Raw genomic sequence first — 22,439 nt, 5'->3', positions numbered from 1 at the left:
ATCTCTTCACTTATCACACCAGGTCACCAATACAGGGGCAGCTTCTTCTGCCCCTAACTTCATCTCCTGCCTCCTCCATAATCCCCTTTTGATTCAGATGCACTTAACTGTTAAACATACCATCTTCTCAATGATTTCACACTTTCATGTCTTTCTACATGCCATTTTCTCTAATGGAACTCTATTTCCATTTTCCCCTGGGCTAAATGCCACTCATTCTTCAAAGTTAAGCTTGAAAAAGGCTTTCTCACCTGACAGTCTGGTTAAGGCATCCCTAGTCTATGTTCTAATAATACCTAGGTTGTATTTGTGTCCTAACACACTTACCACACTTCACTACCAGCATTGATTTCACCTGTCTCCCCTCCTGGATTATTCCTTCCTTAATATCAGAAACCATCATTATGAGTCTCACACTCTTAACAGAGATGATGAATAAATGACTGCTACGTGAAGAAATGAGTGAAGTAAGGAAGCATAACACCTTTCTAATTAGTTTTAGTGATAGCCTAGGGTACTTAGACCAGAGGCCCCAAATGCCAAACTGCAAAGTAACCTCATTTGAATTTTGGGAGAGGGGTTTTGAAAAATTCAGATTTCTGCAGCCACTCCCAAGTCTCCCCATAGAAGGATCTATATTTTTATGAAGTTCCCTAGGTGATTCTAATGGACAGTCAGTTCTCAAGATCACTTATCTTGGCTTTTTTTTTTCTTTTAATGCAAATATTTTCCAACATGAACTACTGAAGTTGTGGTTCTACTTCCCCACCCTAAATTATGTGAAAGAAAAAAGCAAAGAGAAGACTCTTTCCTATTTACCTTTTTGTCTGAAACGCTTTCTTAGCAAAGCCAGGAGCGTCCCACCCATTATCAGACCTGTTGTAGAAGCCACCGCTCCACCAAAGTAAGTCAGGGCTTCCTGAATAGTCAGTGGTCCTGCTGCAAAACAAACACACACACATGCAAGACATAAGAAGCGTATTATGCAAACGAATAATCTTTCTCTCTCAGAAAGTTTCCGAGAACTCTAAGATGTGAGATCAAGTAGGATCACCAAAGGTCCTGGCAATGCTGACAAGCTAACATGAAAGAAGATCTGGAATTCATAAATCCACTGCAACAAAATGGGAAGTGGGGCCTTATTTTATTCCAAGGCTTAAATATAAACCGTAATATCCAAAGGAATCGGGGTGAGGACCCAATAAAAGAAATTGTAGACACAAGAAGCCTATACATGTAAGTTTGGGCAAATAAAATAAAAGTGGGGCCTTATTGTATTCCTAAGGCTTAAATATAAACTGTAATTTCCAAGAAAATTAAGGTAAGGACCCAGTAAAATAAACTGTAAACATAAGAAGCCTACACATGTAAGTTTAGGCAAATAAAATAAACTGTGGGTAATTTTTTTGGCAAAGATTCAGTTATGTAACAAAAGGTAGTCAGGACAAGCCATGAGGGGAAAAAATAAGGGGCTGAAATACAAGCCCAAATAAGTTTTTGCAAACAGATAGAACTTAATTGAGGAAGATCTGCTAGGGTATTTTTAGTGTTAAGTGGTAAGCAAAGGTCTTCTGATATAATAAATTAGAAATCTGCATGAAATAACTCCCAGTTTAAAACATTTTGAAACTTCAAGGTCTGTTAAACAGAGATTATAATGAAGGGAAAGGTTTCACTTCACAAATTGAACACTGAAAAGGAGGGGTGATTACCTACAGTCACTGGATTGAATTTCCACCACTCTATAAGGTAAGGAGATTCTGCCTGATTCATTGTGAAAAACTTATTAAGCAGGGGGAAACCCAGTGATGGAAAGCAAGACCACTATGAGAAAGACACAGAAGAAACACTGATTTTGTTCTTTTCCACATCACAGTGACTTCTTAACCCACATGAAAATTGTACCTTGGCAGGTTGGCATGGTAGTTGACCAGTGGCCATTCTCCTGGCATGCTGTTTGTGCTGAGCCATTAAGTAACTGGCCCTCTAGACAATGGAAAGAGCAGATTGATCCATAACTGAAGTTTCCCCAGAGGTTGGAGCAGTTCATCACTATTGGCTTATTAACATGTAGTTCTGGGCATTTCACAGCTGCAGAAAAGAAAGAATGGAAGAGAAACAACATGTGGATTGGAGGTGAAAGAGATTATAGTTTATTTTGTAACCTAACAGTGCCAATAAATGAGGCAGAATGTAAAAGGTCAGAAAGGATATGAGCCACTTCCAATATTCACAGTAGCTCTTCTAACAGCACATACATGAAAATATTCTCCCAAAGGGTGATAGCCAAAGAACCAAGATGGAAAGATGGATATGTAGTAGCATCTGATAAATACCTGCTAATGCATTGATAAATCTTGCCTCCAAATATACTATTTACAAAATTTTGGTTCTTAAAAATACTACTGGTCTAAATGTTATTACTACATTTGCGATCAACTGGCATGTCAGTATATGTTTATTAAAATACTTAATAAGTGTTCAGCATATCTGAACACTGGAAGTTTGAAAGAAGTCGACTGTCATCCTCCTTAAACTACATTTTCAGGGAACTTCAGGTTATTCTTTCTAATTTATGGATAGGAAATTAAAGGTCAGGAAATTAGATTTAATTCAAATAAATGTTACTGATCAGTAGTGTCATTTACAAAGCACCGTGCTATGTTTTTTGGGGTATACAAAAATGAAAGAAACATAGGTCTCAATGCTTTATGTATAGGGTGATAGCTCTTCAGGAAATATCACGTATGGCTTAATTTTTATTTAGGTTCAAATTATTATGAAACTATGGAATGTTTATATGGTCATGTAATATGCAACTTTTAATTTACCAATTGCTATAGCAGGTTTTACACTTAATATACCTATTTTTCTAACACATCTCGGACATCTGCAAATGTTTCTTCAAGTCTCTGAGTATTTGCGTATTAGCTTTAGCTTGTGACATGAGGAAGGGCAGAAGTGATGTGCCTGTGACACATTACTTTTAATTGGGATTGGTGTGGATTTCACAGGGGAGATGACATTTGGAAGTAGTGGTTGTGGTTGGGTGAGACTTCAACATACAGGCACAATGGCTAGCTTGAGTACTTGCAGGAAGGCAGCATCAGAATTGCCTTCTCCTTTTCATCTTACCTCTGCAAGTTGGAGTTACTGCTGTCCATTGTCCTGAAGGTCTGCAGCTGAGAATGCTGTCTCCTATGAGTGTGAATCCAGCATTGCAGCCAAAGTAACAAGTGGTATTAAAACCAAAGGTTCCCGGATGATGCCTACAGTGCATGGTTCCCTGCCCAGGTGTGGTGAGGGCTGGGCATTGCACCCCTGGACTAGGAAGTGATGCTATGCCTGTTGTGAGAAAACGTTTCAATTCAGAGAGCTCCCAATTAAAAGAAGTGTAAAGAGTTAAGGCTAATCTGGAATAACTGCTTTTCACTCCCTTCATAACAAGGGAGGTTCTAGCAAGAGCTATTTTAAAGAAGTTAAGAAAAACTATCAGTGTCAGATATAGAAAACCAGATGAGGAAAATTATTAAAAAGCATCCTTGAGGAGATCATTCTCCTGGCCAAGAGAAGAAATTAGGGGAGTCATTGTTATTGCTATTTTAAAAAGAAGCAAAAAATGGTACAGAAATGTAAGAAATTCAGCAGAAAGCCAAATATACATGGGCCAACTGCCTGCCCAACCCTGCTTTACTGGGAAGTGGTACTGTTCTCTCACTAAAGGTCAATGTGAAAGTTGAAATTTACTGCAATGATTGCTTTCTATCTCAAACTATTTCTTCCATTTGAATGATCCCACCAGCTTTGTCATTAACTTGCCATGTGGCAGGAAGATGATGATTGACCTTTCTGGGCCTCAATTCCTAAATTTGAAAAACTGGACCAGTGACTCTATCCCAGTATTATCTCTGTTTCTCTCAGCAATAAATTAATGGAGACCATTCAGTTCGCTCAACAAAGCTCTTTCAAAAAAAGAAGCCATGAAACAAAATTCCTGCTTAAGAATCAATGTATCTTTTATTCACAAACATAAAAATATCCTGTCACTCCTTAGACGTTTTAAAATCCTTCAGCTGTTTGCTAAATCCAAATAGTGGTAATATGTACAATTATCTAGTTCACATATAAGAACTAGATAATTGTTTGTTGTTGTGGAATAAATTTCCAAAAGTAGAACTGTCTCAGTAAGTACATATTATTACCTTTGCAGGCTGGTGGAGTAGCTGACCATCTTCCAGAAGTTGTGCATTTCACATTATTGGGCCCCTCCAGCTTAAAGCCCTTGTTACAAGAGAAATGGCAGGTGGAGCCAACATTGAATCCTCTATGAGTGTCAGAACAATCCAGGCTGCCCTGCTCTGGGGCGAAGAGTTCTGGGCACTTGATGGCTAGAGTATCAAATTAAGAATGTCACAATCTCCAAGTTTATTCAGAAGTTGTGTTACACAAAGTTCATTCACTTATATATTCAAAAAATATTTATTGAGCACCTATATTCCAGATGTTCTGCTAGGCAGCAGCATTCCACAACATATACTGTAGGTCATTTGTTGCAAAGGGCAGTGGGAGGATGGTGAGCTTACAGAGAGGAGTATAGGTACAAGTCATGAAGACAAGGAAGTCAAAGATTTAGGCAGCAATACTCAAGAACTTACAGTGTTACCCTGTTTTCTCTACACCCTCTGCTTCAGAGATCTTGTAGCCTGCCGCAGCTCCCACTATCTTATTTGAATGGGTGCAATCCAGGATTTCATTTCCGCCCTTCCTCTTGCCTGAGACTACTTACTCCCATATATCATGCCATCTCCTCAAATTCAACACACCTAAAACTGCAATGATTGCTTTCTGCCTCGAACTATTTCTTCCGTTTGAATCTCCTCGCTAATTCTTTTTTGGTTTATTTTGTTATTGTATTTTAATACCACCCATCCAGATAACACAGGAAAGCTCAAAACCTCCTGGTCAAGATTGATTAGTTTCTGGGAATTCCCTGAAGTGACTTTGTGTGTTATTGCTTCTGGTTCTTGGCTCACATTCCCCTGAGAATTTTTCCATTTTCATGGGATAAAATCCCACTAATCCTCCAGGATTTAACTCGTAACCTCTCTGAAGACTCTGCTGATCACCACAGCCTGAACTCTTCTCCTCTGAATTATTCAGCTTTTTGTCTGAACTCATGTGCTGCCATGTCACATGTCATACTCTCCCTCTTCTACTGGATGGAAAGTGTCTAAAACCCAAGAATCATTCATCCTTGAGCCTTCCATAATTCCCATCTCAGGATCTCAAGAGGCAGTGCTCAGTAACCACTTGCCAAGTGAATGAATAAATGAAATTAAATTTTAATTCACAATTTCCCCCCAAAAGTATTTTTACAAATTATTGCAGTTACATATTTTCTTAGCATTATTCCTTTCTCCCCATTAGATTCTCTAACATAAGACTATTATTTATCAGTAAATGTTGGGTTATTGACAAATGAAGTGACTATTCTTTCTTTAAATCTAAGGCTATTCTGAACACAATACCTTGGTCAGATAAGTCTCATTTACTTAGCTAGTTTGATTTTTATAAACCTCTTCAAGACCTATGTGCTCCCTCATGGAAAACCGATGTACAGTATTTGGCTTTTATATACTGGTCCATGTACTTTTTATTGAAGGATTATGGATTCTTATTGCATGAATCCATTCAAATAGCCAAAGTAACATAGTGAATTTCAGTTCAGTACTCTCAAATCATTGAGTAATTAACAACTTCATATCTGACATGTCAAGTCAATTTACTAAACATTTTTGAAACATGTCTATTGATGTAAGTCCTAGACATGAAGTCATCTGTGAACGTTTTCACAAAAATAGTTTTCTCATAATCTCCCAGAATTACAACTTTAAACTGAAGAATATGTATAATGTCAGCTGCAGGAAAGCAGGGACCTTGTCAGTTCTTGAAACACTGTATCCCAGAGAACAGGTCCTGACACATAGGAGGGGTTCTACAAATACTTATGAAGTGAATGAATACAGTAATGAATACAATTTAATTTAAATGCATTCTAAAAGGTATTCCTACCTGGTTTGAAAAGAAACAAGAGGAATTACTGTTTTTAAAAATTCACTGAAGGGGGCCCTAGTATAAAATGAGAATTACTACAGCATTAAATTCATTTGGGGGATAATGCTTTGGTTTCAGTCTTGTCAGTCATGCTCAGCCAAGGTTACATATCCAGACTTTTGTATTTATAAAAGTCTCTGAACCCTCTTAGGTAAAAATTAACCTTGACCCTTACATACTAAGAATTTGGCTCTGGATCACATAAAGAAGCGGTTTTGCCTGTTTGAGGGGCAGCCTAGATGAGTTACATGGAAGCCTAACCCAGATCCGGCATATGGTAGGCACTCAGCAAACATGGGGTGAATGACATTTGTGGAGTTATCAAGGATGCTACTGGAATGGAGATTAGTGCAGATGCAGAGGAAAAGGGTTATAACCAGGAATGACCTTTGTGCATAACTTTGAGAAGTGGTCATATTCTTAAGCCTACTCTAAAACTTTGGCAAAAAAAAAAAACTCCTGAGTAATTACAAAAATAGAAAACAGATAAGGGCTGCATTTATTGCATGCTTAATGCTCGATTTTCGCTGACTACCAAGGCAGTTCTATTACATATGGATATTCATTGGTGTTTTCCTATAGTCCATCAAGTAGGTATACATGATTTTATCTGAATTCATAAACATATTGATTTATATTATTTCAAATAGATTTAGTAAATTCTCTATTTCCTTTTATTATATCATTTTTCTTGAGTTTGATAGAGTTTTCTCAATAATTTTCTGGAAAGAAGATATAGTATAAATAATAAATGTAACTGAGTTGAATATTGTAAACTCAAACTTTAGAAATAAAACTAGGGGCCGAGACGGGCGGGTCACGAGGTCAGGAGATCGAGACCATCCTGGCTAACACAGTGAAACCCCGTCTCTACTAAAAAATACCAAAAAAATAGCCGGGCGAGGTGGCAAGCGCCTATAGTCCCAGCTACTCAGGAGGCTGAGGCAATCCGGCCACTGCACTCCAGCCTGGGCCACAGAGCAAGACTCTGTCTCAAAAAAAAAAAAAGAAAGAAAGAAATAAAACTAGGAAGCCCCATGGAGTCAGAGAAATGTTGGGGGAATGAAGAAAAAATGGAGATGTCAGCTGGGCCAGAGTTTTAGGGGGCACCAGTTCACCATATTTTAGGACATGACTAAGCAGGCACAAGGCAGAAGAGCAGAGCTGAGGTTGGGACTTGGGACCAGGACCCCTCCCCACACAGTGAAAACAGACATTAGGAGTTCAACAGCCAAACATGGTCACCAGAGGGTCCATGACAGACAGTGTGAAGGGATTAGGACTTCAGCAGTCTGTATCATGAAAGTGGTCCAACAGGCAGGGACAGGAGGGATACAGAAACTGTGTACAAGCAATCCGTCATGCAGGTGGCATCATCAAAGTTGGTACAAGAACCTCAAGCACTGCTTAGGCTCATGAAAAGGACTTCAGGTCCTAAAGGGCAAAGGCAGAGGCAAGGCTGAAAAATAATCGACCCTCCGGATCCAAGGATTTTGCATCTATGGATTCAACTCATCGTGTATCAAAAACATTCAGAAAAAGATAAATTCTATAAAGTTCCAAAAAGCAAAACTTGAATTTGCCATGTGCTGAGTATGTTGAATCCATGCCGAAGAAGTGATGTGTAGGCTTTGCATCGGGTGTTATAAGTAACCTAGAGATGATTTAAAAGTATAAAGGAGAATGTATGTAGGTTGTATGCAAATATTATGCCATTTTATATAAGTAACTTGAGCATCTGAGGAGTCTGGTATCTGCAGGGGGTCCTGGAACCAATTCCCCCTGCAGATACTAAGGAACAACTAGGCAGAGGCCACATCCCAGAGGGCCCAGGGAACTGGTGTTCTAACTAAAGTGGAACTCTCTGTAGAACCATCCCCCAAAATGAAATCTCACATTGCACTCTGAAGAGACAGCTTGAGAACTCCACCTGCCACACTGCCTCTGCTTACTTGGAGGCCCCTGCGTCCATCTGATGTATCCTAGAACTCTGTGAAAATTGGGGTTCTAGGGGGCAGTGTTGAGGGTTAAAAATTAATGGATTCGGGCATATAGGAAAATAAGAGGAACCATTTGCCTAAATTTAGAGCATAAATTTGGAGAATGAAGTAGAAACACAAGTGCAAAAACCAGGGCTCAAGATCAGGATCAGTCAAGGTTGATAATTCCGAGGGCCATACTGGGTTAAAGTTGCTGTTCATGGTCAGGGTTGGGTCTTGACAGCGAGTGGGGACTGGGCCCACAAGGTGGGAGGCAAATGCCTCCTCCTGCAGAGAAAAGGGGCTGGAAAGGAGTGAGGGGGAAGCAAGGGCTTTAGAGATTACAGATTTAGCAGCCTTGTTGGTTGCATACATGATTTAAAATGTGAATGAGATTTTTTAAGGTTTTTTAATATATTCTTTAGCTTTAAAATGTGGGAAAATAGAACTTATGACAAATGTCAATGGAATAAATGAATAAGAGAGTGAGGAATAAATGAATAAGTGAAAAAGCACAAGCCTAAATGCTAACCTCTATGAATGTTCAGGAATAAGGGAACTTGTAGTATATCTTTTTGACAGCAGATGGTAGCATTTTATGTCTTTCACCCTACAGAATTCTTGGCCAGGAAGCTCAAAGATGGTCTTCTCCACTCCTCTCCTTTTGGAATTGAGAAAACGGGAGCCTACGGGTGTGACAAGACTTTCCTAATGGCACATGACTTGGAGAGAAAGCAATACAAGTCTTTGGAAATTAATCTAGTGCTCATTCCACAGGAAGGAATAAATAATATTTTAGCTGTTTTCACTTAACACTAATAGATTTCTACCAACATATTGTCTCATCTGATCACCAGGCACTGCCATTTCTAAAGTTCATTCAGCGGTTATAGCTGCAATCTGTGGAGTGGAAAAGAGTAAATTCACAAGTGACTTACCCCGGGTTCAGAAGCTCTGCCCTTGGGTGATAGTGTAGGTCAGTGGTCAAAACACTATCCCTATAATCAGACTAGGCCTGGGTTTGCATCCTATCTCCATACTTCTAGCTTTAAGACCTTTGCCAGCTACTTAACCTCTCAAAGCCTCAGTTTCTTCACCTTTAAAATGGGCATAGTAATAACCAACTTAAGGGTTGTTTGTGTGGATTGAATGTGATGATGCTTACGAAATAGGTGGTAGTACATTAAGCAATAATTATTAGCAATTATTGCTGGTCTCATTATTACTAACTCTACACTGAACAATACATTAGAACAATAGTACCTTTTGCAACTAAACAGGAGCTATGAATTAATTAATTCAGTGCACTTCTATTTTAGAACATAAAATATACTAGATACTTTGCCAGCCAGATATCTCAGGGGAATTAAAGACAGATAAGATCTGGCCCCTGCCTTTGAGAATTCCACTAAATTACCAAAGCTTGTATTTGAGTAAATTTTACTGGTAAATGATCAGCTTCAGTTCAACAGACATTTTTCACACACACCCATTATTATTCTGCCTAGCTGCTGCAGGGGGTATAAAGATGAAGCAGGCACAGCTCCTGCCTTCAAGAAGCTTATATTCAATATAGAAGTGGAGAGAGGAGGGAAGTGCACACATAGTTATGCTAGGGTTAAATCTCACCCATCCCTGAATAAGGTCTGCGGCTGGGATTTAGTAGTGCTCAGTGGAAGGTGAGTGTAGGAATGAAGAAATGAAGAATGTAGCTGAAGAAGACTCGGTAAGGAAGTAAAACTTTCAGTGACATAATGCTGAGCCTTTTCACTTACTAACAGTGTGACCCTGGACGAGTTATTTAACCTCTTTAACCCTGTGTCTCTTCCTTACCTATAAAATGAGATGATACTGCCTTTCCTCATGTTAGAATTGTGGTAAACAGAAATGCTATAATGACATGAAAGCACTTCCTGAAAGTGTGCAATTTTTTTTTTTTTTTTTTTTTTTGAGACGAGTCTCGCTCTGTCACCAGGCTGGAGTGCAGTGGCGCAATCTCAGCTCACTGCAACCTCCACCTTCCAGGTTCAAGCGATTCTCCTGCCTCAGCCTCCCGAGTGGCTGGGACTACAGGCGCGCACCACCACACCCAGCTAATTTTTGTATTTTTAGTAGAAACGGGATTTCACCATGTTGGCCAGGATGTTCTTGAAACTGTGCAATATTTAACTAAAGCTATTAAAATATTATTTAAAGAGAGGGAGAACTTTTTAATCTAGATTACCATTGTTGTGGAGAGTGTTGTTTGCTTCAGCTCAAGAACACTTTTATATAAATCCCTGATGATTCTCCATTCTCTGATGTCATCTTAAAAGCCATAAGAAAGGACAGGCCCACAGCCTACCTTCACACGTTGGTGGGGAGTCTGTCCAGCGTCCCGATCGAGTACAATCCAATCTTTCTGGTCCAGACAAAGAAAATCCCTCATCACAGATGAAGTGACAGGTGGATTTATAACTGGAACTTCCAAGAGGTTGGACACAGGTCATTGTTCCATTCTGAGGGCTTAGCAAAGGTGTGCAGGGAATGGCTATCATGGGCATGGCAGAGGAGAAAAGAAGAGATTCGTTTTATAATTCAGCAACCTGAACTCTGTAACTCTGTGTGTGTGTGTGTGTGTGTGTGTGTGTGTGTGTGTGTGATTAATATACAACAATGGTAGTTGGCTAAAAGTGATTGTTTGAATTTCATGATGCTTTATCACCAGTTAGAGGTTGCGGAGGTGTAAAATGGCTGCAGCTTACAGTTGATTGATTGACATCCTGAAGTGCTCAATCACAGACAGCTTTAGAGGTGATTTTTAAAGGAAGCTGGTGCTCTGTTTGAGAAGATAGTGGTGCAACTCATTTTGGTTGCTTCTAGACAGGAGTGGAAGTGGTTGCTCCCTTGATACCTTCTTCAGAAACACCCCTAATGACCTTTCCAGAAAACAATGACAAGTGAGTAGAAACACAGAAATGGAGGAAAATACTTTCTTCCCCTTTCCCAACTAAGTGGTGGAATCTGGGTCCAAATTTTAGCTCTGTTACTTACTAGCAATCTGTTACTATACAATAACTTTTCTGAGCCTCAGTTGCTTTATCTTCCAAATGGGAAAAAGGATAATCCTTGCCAGTAGCAATCCTTAGTTAAAATCGTTAATTAAATCAGATACAAAAATTACACTTAAAATAAAAGAAAAAATCATGGACATATAATAGGTATACAATGTGACTGGCTTTTTGTAAGTGCTAATTTCTACTTCTTCCCAATAGTCTTGTCCTACAGTGGCCAGCCACAAATAACTCTACTTATTCACTTACAAACAGTTAAATTAGGTCTCATAGTTCTTTGCCAAAGTTTATGCACATAGAGTTTGAGGTGCTAGAGGATGTGCTTGGATTGGAGGTCATGCTCTGTAACTTTTGGTAAGTCACTCAACCTCTCTGAACCTCAGTAGCCTCACCTTTAAGATAGGAAGATAACGTTACATAGCTCCCAGGATTTTTACTAGAATCAACAATGAAAACACTGTATGAAATTTTTTTTTTCTTTTAACTTTCATTTTAGGTTCAGGGGTACAGGTACATGTGCAAATGTTAATAGCTGTCAAGATGTTCCTCTGCCAGTGATTGAAACAATAAAGCCTAGATTCAATGTGTCAATGTGTTGACATTAAAAAGTGAAGACTAAGTGAACACATGCCTTAGGGTATTTCTCCGTCGCTATTTGACCTGGTTGAGCAGTGTATGGCTTTATACCAGAGATAGTTGGGGTATGGCTGTCCTAGGGTCATTTTTCAGCCACTGACTTAAACAGCATGAGGTTTCAAGAACACTTTCTATACCTTTCTCTTCCCTTCATTCCTTCCCCTCTCTAGCTACATTCCTTTCAATCTGATCAACTTCTCCAAAGATCTGGTTCTTTTCTTCTACTTGAAAAGTATTTCTGTAGTAAGCGCGTATGTGGGGCTGGAGAGAACACAACTCAACAAGCCTATAAACTGCAAGGACTTATGGGGGAAAGGGTGTGGGTGAGGACGCTGGTACCACAGAGCCCATTTCCAGCTTTTTGTGGCTTTGCCTTCTGACAGCAGGGGTAGATGTGGAGGGGTGGGAGGACATTAAAAAGGGAAATTGTCTGATAAGAATTACAACAGTTAGTGGATTGCACACCGCATGGTACCTTCCTGCTCAGCCCACATTTGGGTATTTCACTTGATGTGCACCCAGCAACAAGAGGAGAAAGTTCAGAGTAAACAAAGAACTAAAAGCAGAAGGGAACTGGAAGGTCACAGGAAGCCGCGGTGAGTGGCAACCTCCTTGCTGTGAAACACCCAGAGGCAGGACAGTATGGAGCAATGAACTGTAATCTGTGCCCTGCACCACCCAGGCTTGCCTGGAAGAGTTTCAGTCACTGTGATCACTGTCCTCAGGGATTCCCAGTTCTTCCCACAACTTCCCAAAGTTGTGTGGCCTTTGTGATATGTCCAGACTTCAACATAGCCAGGATGAGCACTTAAGGGGCAAGGTCACAGCCCCACCTTGTTCTCTCCAGACCCAGCTCTGAAGGTGCACCCAACCCTAAGTCTAGGGGCTTACCATCCTCTCTGGTGCCTGGGGATGAAGGACATTCAATTCTGCTGTTTATTTGTTTGTTCATTTATTCATTCATTCATTCATTTACTGTTGACCTAGCTTAACAGTGGGGGGGGGGGTGTGTGTGTATGTGTACGTGTTTATGCTTTTGTGTGACCTAAATAGCGAGTGGTTTCCTTTTCATAAAAAATGTGTATCTGCCTGCTTTCACTCAAACGTTGAAAGTATATACAAAGTGAAAGGTATGGCAAATAATGTAGAACTGTCTAGTCTTTTACCCATTTAACTTGATTGTTAAAACTGTATATACATCATAAAAATATTAATTGCATAGGGGGAAAAGTAGATGGAGAAAATATTGGAAGTATTCATACCAGAAGTGTAACAGTGTCTATTTTAGGGTAGGAGTATTTAAGAGGATATTTTTTCATTTCTTTATTATATTTCTGCAGATTTTTTATAAATGAAAATCTTGCGTTTAAAAAGCAGCCTTTTCTACAAAAGTTAACTAAGGAGTTGAATACATTGGAGGGAAAAAGATTGGAGAATATAAAAAATATACATCTATCCTTCAATAGCCACAAACATGGATGACTAGAACCGGTTCCAGTTCATACAAGATGTCGCAACACTGACAGAGCACACTGGCTTGTTAAACAGCAAGTGCAAGTCCAGGCACGGTGGCTCGCACCTGTAATCCCAGCACTCTGGGAGGCCGAGGCAGGCGGATCACCTGAGCTCAGGAGTTCAAGACCAGCCTAGCTAACATGGTGAAACCTCATCTCTGCCAAAACTACAAAAATTAGCTGGGCATGGTGGCAGGCGCCTGTAGTCCCAGCTACTCGGGAGGCTGAGACAGGAGAATTGCTTGAACCAGGAAGGCAGAGGCTGCAGTGGGCCGAGATTGTGCCATTGCACTCCAGCCTGGGTGACAGAGTGAGACTCTGTCTCAAAAAATATATATATATAAAATATATATATATATATACATTATATAAATATCTATACATCATATAAATATATATTTATACATCATAAATATATAAATATATATTTATACATCATATAAATATATAAATATATATTTATACATCATATAAATATATANATATTTATACATCATATAAATATATAAATATATATTTATACATCATATAAATATATAAATATATATTTATACATCATATAAATAATATATACACATTATATATATTTATACAATGTAGAAATTTCTACATTGTAGAAATATATATACATATATATATCAAGTACAAAGCAGATAGAATATTTATACTGAATCCACACATTTCTTTCTTCTGAGAATCCTGTAACCTCCAGTACACAGATTAGTTTTTCTCTTTTTTCTATCACTCTTCACCTATTCTAAGTATATTTCTCCAATTTTATACAGATCTTGGAGTGTTTGCAACTGGGTACTTATAAATTCTACCCCTCCCATTTTACCATTATGCCCTGTGGTCCCTAGAAGTGCCAGACCAGCCTTGGGGCAACCACGCTGAAGCAATTTTTTTCCCACTTGGTCTTCTTTCCAGATACCATTTTTGGCCAGGTAAGAAGAGTTCACCTGGTTTGTGACAGGAGCCTTCAGGTCTGGGTAAAGACCCTGACAAAGAGTCAGCAAGGGCCATGCCCTACTGCCTATGGCCAGACATCCTGACACTTGTGTTATCTGCCTAGCCCCCAGAGGCATTTGCATTTGGGATCCTTGGGTTACAGGACAAGACGATGAGAGTATTTATTAATTTTCCAGTCCATTTCAAGGTGGATCTTACATAGTTGTCACCTCTAAAATCCAGCCTTTAAAAATACTGCCTACAGTTGATTTCCAAGATGTTAGAAAGAATATATTCTTACCTTGGCATTCTGGAGGAACAGAATTCCAGTTTCCAGTAGCCAAGCACTGTAGCACGCTCGCTCCCACCAGGAGTAAGTCTTCATTGCAGGTGAAGCTGCAGACTGACTGGTACCTAAAGGCACCAAAGGGGTGGGAGCAGTTCACCTGAGCCTCATTTGGAACTGGGAGATCCTGGCACTGCAAAGCTAAGGGGTGAGGAAGTAAGGAATAAAGAAACAGTAATACACATGTACTCATTGATTTTTGAGCCATTAACTCTTTCTAGTGTCAAGAACAGGGATTCCTGAATTGGGCTTGTTTAACATAGAAGACAAGAAAAACTGTCATTTAATTATAATGGCACATGAAGGATTTTAGTAGGAAATGCTAAACCTTTGTTAAGCATCTTGGCAACATGTATCAATAATTTTTAAGCTATAATGCTTTTGGACCCAAGAATTTATGCTAAGTGTGTAATCACGATGCATACCAAACAGTCTATTCAGAGATTTTTATGACGACATTATTTGTAAGAGCGGAATATTGAAAACAAACACAAATGCCATTAATTGGGGGTGGAAAATTAATGATGGTGGATCCATGAAAAAAATGTTAAAGGTCACTAAAAATAATACACTTTAACTTGAAAGATAGGAGAGAAGTCTCAATGTATGATGTTAAATAAAGAAGCAGAATAAAAATTGTAATATACACCGTGATCTCAAAGATGTAAAATAAATAACCATATATGAAGAGAGCACATGTATTCCATGCATTGTCTCTTCTCGTCTTTAAAATGGTAGTAATAATTGTAACTACCTCGTAGGGTTAGACTGAGATCATGGAAAGTGCTCAATGAACATTAGCTGCTATTATTAGTAGCAGTGGTAATAGTAGCAGCAGTAGTAATAGATAGTAATAATATCATTAAGGCTTTGCATCACATGCAGACCCTGAGTTCAGGGGTGGTAAACATTCAGAAGGCCTATGAAGGGAGTTACTGAGACCAAATCTCTGGATACTTAAGAGAATATCCAACTATCTTTACTTGATTAGACATTTACCTTCCTGGAGACAACAATGGCTTGAATAATCCCTTATGATCCCTTTTAAGTGTGTCAAAGAGCTCACTGTGTCTTTTTCTCCCAGATGACATATACAATGCATTCCATAACTCAGACTAGGTCTCAGCATCATGGTGCACAGCCATCTATTCTATTGCCTTCTTATTTTTTTTGTTTTTTAATTTTTTTGCTTTTCAATTTTTTTATTACAGTAAAATTTACATGGCATGAAATTTACCATTTACCTTGTCACCAACATTAAGTGTACAGCTCAGTGGTATTAAGTACATTCATATTATTGTGCCACCATCACCATTATCCATCTCCAAAACTCTTTTCATCGTCTCAAACTGAAACTCAATATCCATTAAACCACAATTCCCTATTTCCCTCTCCCCCTGAGCCCTTAGCAACCACCATTCTACTTTGTGTCTCTATAACTTTGACCACTCTAAGTTCCTCATATGAGTGGAATCATACAGTATTTGTCCTTTTGTAATGGCTTATTTCACTTAGCATAATGTCTTCAAGGTTCATTCATGTTTGTGGTATATGTCAGAATTTACTTCCTTTTTAAGGTTGAATAATATTCCATTGTAAGTATGTGGAATACTTTTCACTTATCCATTCATCTATTGATGGGCGTTTTCGTTGCTTCCACATTTTAACTGTTGTGATGAACATGGGTGCACAAACACCTCTTCAAGACCTGCTTTCAAACCATTGCCTCATTTTAAAATCAAGGTATACTTAGACCCAGGGGAGTCACATAAATTGCTCAGATATCTCAGTAAATGAAAACACAAAATGCCAATATTACACTTCTGGAACATGACTTTAGTGTGAGGTACTCCTCATAAAAAAATAATAATTCTGTGAACCACCCCACCCCCACATGAGTGCCTTAATATAAGAGCAAACTATTAGAAACCTAACATATTGAAAGAGGATCATTTTGTCAAATCAGACCATAGACATATGATTTATAAGGTAACATATCATCATATTCATTTTCCCTATAAATCTTACAAGAGTTTTAAAGTTGCATTTACACACACTAATTCACAACTACTAGTGAGGCAGGTAGGTAAAGCAGATAATAGTAGCCCAATTTTACAGAAGATACTAAGCCTCAGAGAGTCTAAACCACTAGCTTAAGGACAGGAAGTGACAGGACTGAACTAAACAACTTGTCCATTACCCTTCCTCATTCCATGCTATTCCTCATGCATGATTTCTTCCCCCAAGTCCCATCTTCTTCATTCCAATGCACCCTATATGTGTCAATCAGTGCAACCCTCACTTTGATTATACTATAGTGGACATGTTGTGCCTAAGACTGACTTCGCTCACCATTTCATCTCATCTCTGGTCCCAAGCACAAAGGACACGGCACATAGTAGGTTCTCAGTGAATATCTGATAAAGAAAGGCATGCCAGTGCTCAGTGCAGATGCTGATGCCTCGAGTGAGCTGAGACACACAGAAAAACGTTACCACTGTTACAGTACCTTGACAGACTGGGGCTGGCGCTGTCCACTGTCCCAAGTTATCACACCGAACTATATCAGCTCCTCTCAGCATGAAACCTTCAGCACAGCGGAAGCTACAGTTGGTATCATACTGAAACGCTCTCAAGGATGGAGAGCAATCCATGCTTCCGTGGACAGGACTCTCCAGCGGCTCACACGAAATAGCTAAGTGGAAAAGATACCTTCTAAAGCCGGGTAATGGAAGGGCTGGGTTCTTCCTCAGAAAAAATTTCTGGATGCTACATCTTTCCTGTCCACATTTTCGGTATGTTCAGAACCCTAAAACCTCCATTTTCCAAAAGAGAGACTGCCTGGAACACCTTCCCATGCTCCTCTTTGCTTGACTCACTCTCACCTGCCCTTCAGGTCTCGGCTTAGACTTCCCTTTCCTTAGGAAGGCCTCCCTTCCCACCTTAACCAAGGGTAGGAGCCCCTGCAATGTGCTCCCACAGCCTCTGTTCTTGTGCTGTTCATACATGATTGTCATTCTTCCCCATCATACCATGGTCTCCTCGAGGTTGGGCTCAGTCATTCGTAGGTTTATTCTGGAGCTGAGCAGAGTGTTTTGTATATTGAAAGTGCTCATTAAATATTGACATTATCTGTGAAATTGAATCTGAAAAGAGTATATACAGGAAAATGCTGGACTTGTAGGGAAAAGCTGGACTAGCATAGCTTATTGTTGACACTGTTACCTAGTCCTATGAAATGATCACGACCGGACTTTGTCTCTAGAACACAGGATGTCATCGTAATCAGACTTCAGTTGCCAAGCGAGTGCAGCCAAAGTGAATTCCTGAGCACAATTAAGCCCTGAGTGACCTCAGTTCTGATAAAGATTGGTTTCCTCATGCTCCTCCTTGATAAAGCATTTTATCTCCAGGCTATTCTTGAGGCTTTTCAAAGTGTAAAGACCACCTCTTTGCTCTGGGCTTTGACCTCTGGTTTTTACAGAATCAGAGCATTTAAGAACCAAAAATCTGGCTGGGCACAGTGGCTCACGTCTGTAATCCCAGCACTTTGAGAGGCTGATGTGAGTGAATCACTTGCGGTCAGGAGTTTGAGACCAACCTGGCCAACATGGTGAAACCCTAGTCTCTATTAAAAATACAAAAATTTGCCTGTAATCCTAGCTACTTGGGAGGCTGAGGCAGGAGAATCGCTTGAACCTGGGAGGCAGAGGTTGCAGTGAGCTGAGATCATGCCACTGCACTCCAGCCTGGGTAACAGAGAGATTCTGTCTCAAAAAAAAAAAAAACAAAAACAAACAAAAAACTCTAGTGCTTCTCTCTTCTCTCTTACCTTATAGGAAAGAAAAGTGAGGTTCAGAAGTGTTAAGTACTAGGTAGTAGCAGGGTTGGGCTTGTAATCTAGGTCTGGGAATTCACTAATCCATCATAAATTTCCTATTCTCCCATTACCACTGTCCGCCTTATAAACTGAAGGTGTGAGGCAATTGCACAGAATTGTTTGGTGGAATTGTGTAATTGCCTGGGATTGTATCACACACTCTTTTTCAATGCAATTTTCCTTCCTTTGCTTCTTTGTCAAAAGCTACCTTCAAAGACTATATAGGGAATCACTCTCTTTAGCCACCTTTGCCACTGCTTCCAACTCCCTCTCAAGTATAGGACATGGTCCTATACCTCGGATATATCAGTAGAGCAGAAGCTCTATGCTAGGTACTTTATACATGCTATTTAATTGTATACTTTTAATTGTATACTATTTAATTGTACTTAATCCTCACAAGCACCTTGCAATTCTCAGCTCCATTTCACAGATGAGAAAACCGTGGTTCCTGGAGGTTGAAGAGCTTGCTCCAGTGCAAGAACTTAGAAGAGATCACCCTGACACTAAGAGCCCTTGGCCTCTCTACCATGCCATGATTCCTTCTTGGACAGAATGGAGGTTGCTAATGAAAAATCCTACCCTCACAGGTTGGCAAGGGTGCAGACCAGTGTCCAGAGCCAATGCAACGGAGCGTGTCCAAGCCCCTCACTCTGTAGCCGAGCTGGCACTCAAATTTACAGTTGGAGCCATATGCAAAAGCAGCGAGTGGATGAATACAGTCCATGGTTCCTTCGCTGGGGGCTTCCAGGTGCTGACACTGCACAGCTGGAGATAATAACCAAGGATAAAGAGAAAGGTACTGAGAAAGGAGAAAAGGCACAGATAGAGAGCAATAGTGGAACCACCTCTGAAATGGAGGTGGAGCTAGCAAGATGTGAAGGTCAAGAGACCCTAATGATCTTTGTCCAGACTTGGATTACCGGTTCCCAGGGTGACCTGCATCTGTTAAAAACAAAGATTCCTCCAAGCTGTATTCTTAATGTCCTCTATTCCCTATACTTCTATCAACCTGTCTCAGTAGGTCTTCTAGTGTCCACTTACAGATGTAGAGGCCACCCTTTCTGATCTTATGTGGAAACTGTGAATCAGGCCATTCTGAAACTGCCTGTGGTTGTGAGTTTGGGGAAAGAAAGGAATTTTTTTTTTTGCTTTCTCATCTCAGATGAACCCAATCTAGCTGAATGGCAGGTAGGAAGAGAATTAAATTTTGGCAATTCAGGCCAGCTTCTCCATAAGCTGGTCAGTTTCATCTATGCACTAAGTGAGGACTGGGTGCAATGGACATTATACATCCCAACTACCTGAAACTCACCTTTACACACTGGGGCTGGGGCTGTCCATGCCCCCGAGGCTGTGCATTGCACCACTTCTGGTCCAACTAATGCAAATCCCTCTTCACAACTGAAGCCGCAGCTAGACTGATGCTGGAATGCTTTTGCAGAATGAAGGCAGGTCATGTTTCCTCTTTCAGGAATCTTCAGGGGTGGGCACTGGGCAGCTAAAAACAACCACAGAATAATAGGGTGGATCCTTGGACAAATTTTGTCCATCACCTTGGAAGCCTTCAAATTCTGCAGCAGTCACACCTTCCCAAAGCGGCAGGCAGGGTGATGCACTAGAATGGTTAAATGGTATTTTCAATAGCTGTTTGGAAAGATCTAAACACCCTTGTTTTTCATGTAGAGAAGTTAGGTAAAATTATCAAATTAATAATACTTAACCCCTAAGTCCTCATCATTGTACTCTGTTTACTTTACAATTAACAAAGGGAAAGGGGAGGGGTCCTTTTGTAATGTTTTGGCCTAAGAATCAACAATTAAACTGACTAAGTCACTCTACCCGTAAAAAAATACCATGAAAATCGAAATTAATGTTACTCTGGTTGACAGTTAACAGTGATAACCAGAATTTTCCATCTAACATAGATGGTCATTATAGCTCGCATTTTTTAATGAAGAAAGCTCATTCCATCCTCTTCTCCCCAAAAATTCTATGTCAGTGAGGATGAAAAGAATAAGGTCTACATACCTAAACACTGTGGAGGCTTATGTGTCCAGATTCCAGAAGCCAAGCATTCCAGCTTGCTGGGCCCATTTACTTGATACCCGTCAGCACAGTGGAAGCTGCACTGCGAGTTAAAAGAGAAGTTTCCCAGAGGGTGGCTGCAGTTCATAAGCACGTGTTGAGGGAGCTCAAGTTCTCCACACTCTGTCACTGCAGGAGACAAAATAGTGATTTTTATTTTCCATGTAGAATTAACAGCAATGTCAGGTTTGCTGAAAGCTGTAACTACTTATGTAACCCTCAACGCTAATTTTCTAAACTTCTAACCCAAGCTATACATCTCTATTTGGTCCCTTTATGTTGGCTGCGTCTTGGGAAATAGTCATTCTTTCACAAGTTTTTACTTCAAACAAGTAAAATTAGCTTCAAAGTGTTCTGTTGGTTTTGCTTCCTTTCCCTTTCCCTTTTCTTTTTTGAGATGTATGAGTCAATGTTTTCTCCCAAGAATAAAATGTTTTTACCTAGAGTGTACGTCTAGGGACATTGAGTGGAGAAGACAGATGATAGAGGGGGGTTAGTACCATCCTATTCTCACTGGAGAGCCTTCAACATGGTTTATTTACTTCTTGGCATCATCTCTAGCATAAAACCAAAATAATATCAACAAAATAGAAGCCTCACCATATTCACATTCTGGCCCATAGAATCCAGGGTAACAGGAGCAGGTGTAGTTCCCGATGGTCTCGAGGCACTCTCCTTGTTTGCTGCAGGACATGTCCTGGCAGGAGGCTGCATAGATATGGAAAGGTCAGAGTCATGAACATTCACCGATGAGAGGAAAGGCTGAATTCTCATTTTGACCATAGACTTATCCCCTCTCAGGTAGGACTGAGCTAGCCAGACAAGAGAGAACCACAGTATCTTCTAGAGAGCCAACATGTTCCCTGTGAAAAGCATTGTAGGGGTCTGCTGGAGTATTGCATGGCTCCCATTTCATACTGGCATTTAGTGTTTCCTAAGGAGGGTACTGCTGTGTGTGGACACAGAGGGACAAATGGAGCCACTGACAGATGTGTGGACAGAGAAACTCTATGTGGTACAAAATGGGTTGTGGTTTTCAAACCAAGCATTGTTTTATTATGGAAGCCCCAATGTCACATATTACAGCATTGAGGTTAGGCACCACATGTGGGGCGTGGGGTCACACAGGTATGATATGAATCCTGGCTATGCTGCCTACTTGCTGTGTGACCTTAGGCAAATTACTTCTCTGAGCTCAGCTTGCCCAGGGTTAGGGCCCAGACCCTTTCACCTTTCATTTGCTTCAAATCTATGTCCAGAATCCTACAGTGGAGAAACAGAGGAGCCAAATGAGATATTTAAGACCTACTCATGGTAAACGACAATCTTATGAGGTGATGTTTCATGAGTCTAAATATAGCAGGCCAAGATAGTGCTGACTATGGCTGACCTGCCATGTCCTCCTCACCAAGACAGTGCCACTCAGGTGACAGAATAGAGCAGGGCCAGGGTTTCTTTCCTGCAAGAAAGTGTTTGAGGGTATGTGCACTTGATGAGAATTAGTATTAGAATTGATACTTTGAAAGCACTGAGAATGTTTTTATTAATGAGGTCATATTTGGGGCAAGGTCTGTGGCTGAACTGTTTTCTGGTGATTATTTCCTCTGCCTTAAGCCCTGTCCACATGCTGGTTCACTTGGAAGTATATTACAAAAGTGGATATGCTGTGCTACATGATCTCTATGTTTCCTCTCAATTCTGAGATACTAAAATTCTATAAACCAAGCAAGGCTCTATAGGAAGAAGTTCCTATGGCAGTCAGTGAATTTGGTGAAGCTGCACTGAGACATTGGAAAGGGTTCAAATAAAGAGAATATGTAGGAGGCAATCACAGCTAAATAGATACAGGTTTGGTCCACATCCTATTCACCTTGCTCCCTG

General features: G+C 40.1%; 1 protein-coding gene across 3 annotated transcripts in view; it reads right to left on the bottom strand.

Annotated features, from left to right (window-relative positions):
• Positions 1-22,439, bottom strand: part of SELP (selectin P) — a 42,653-nt gene that overhangs the window by 3,951 nt on the left and 16,263 nt on the right. For 2 of the 3 annotated variants that reach the window (XM_025393893.1, XM_025393883.1), the window contains exons 4-14: positions 21,159-21,266; positions 20,502-20,687; positions 19,786-19,971; positions 19,053-19,238; positions 17,100-17,285; positions 14,546-14,731; positions 10,438-10,623; positions 4,203-4,388; positions 3,136-3,345; positions 1,906-2,091; positions 820-939 (exon numbers count right to left, since the gene is read on the bottom strand). In XM_025393893.1, coding sequence (XP_025249678.1) covers positions 820-939; positions 1,906-2,091; positions 3,136-3,345; positions 4,203-4,388; positions 10,438-10,623; positions 14,546-14,731; positions 17,100-17,285; positions 19,053-19,238; positions 19,786-19,971; positions 20,502-20,687; positions 21,159-21,266 — 1,926 coding nt within the window. The remainder of the gene's footprint in view (positions 1-819; positions 940-1,905; positions 2,092-3,135; positions 3,346-4,202; positions 4,389-10,437; positions 10,624-14,545; positions 14,732-17,099; positions 17,286-19,052; positions 19,239-19,785; positions 19,972-20,501; positions 20,688-21,158; positions 21,267-22,439) is intronic. The other variant, XM_025393902.1, reaches the window with a different exon arrangement.

Source organism: Theropithecus gelada, chromosome 1, assembly GCF_003255815.1.
Source record: "Theropithecus gelada isolate Dixy chromosome 1, Tgel_1.0, whole genome shotgun sequence".
NCBI classification, from domain to species: Eukaryota; Metazoa; Chordata; class Mammalia; order Primates; family Cercopithecidae; genus Theropithecus; species Theropithecus gelada.
This window is presented reverse-complemented; position numbering and strand designations above follow the sequence as displayed.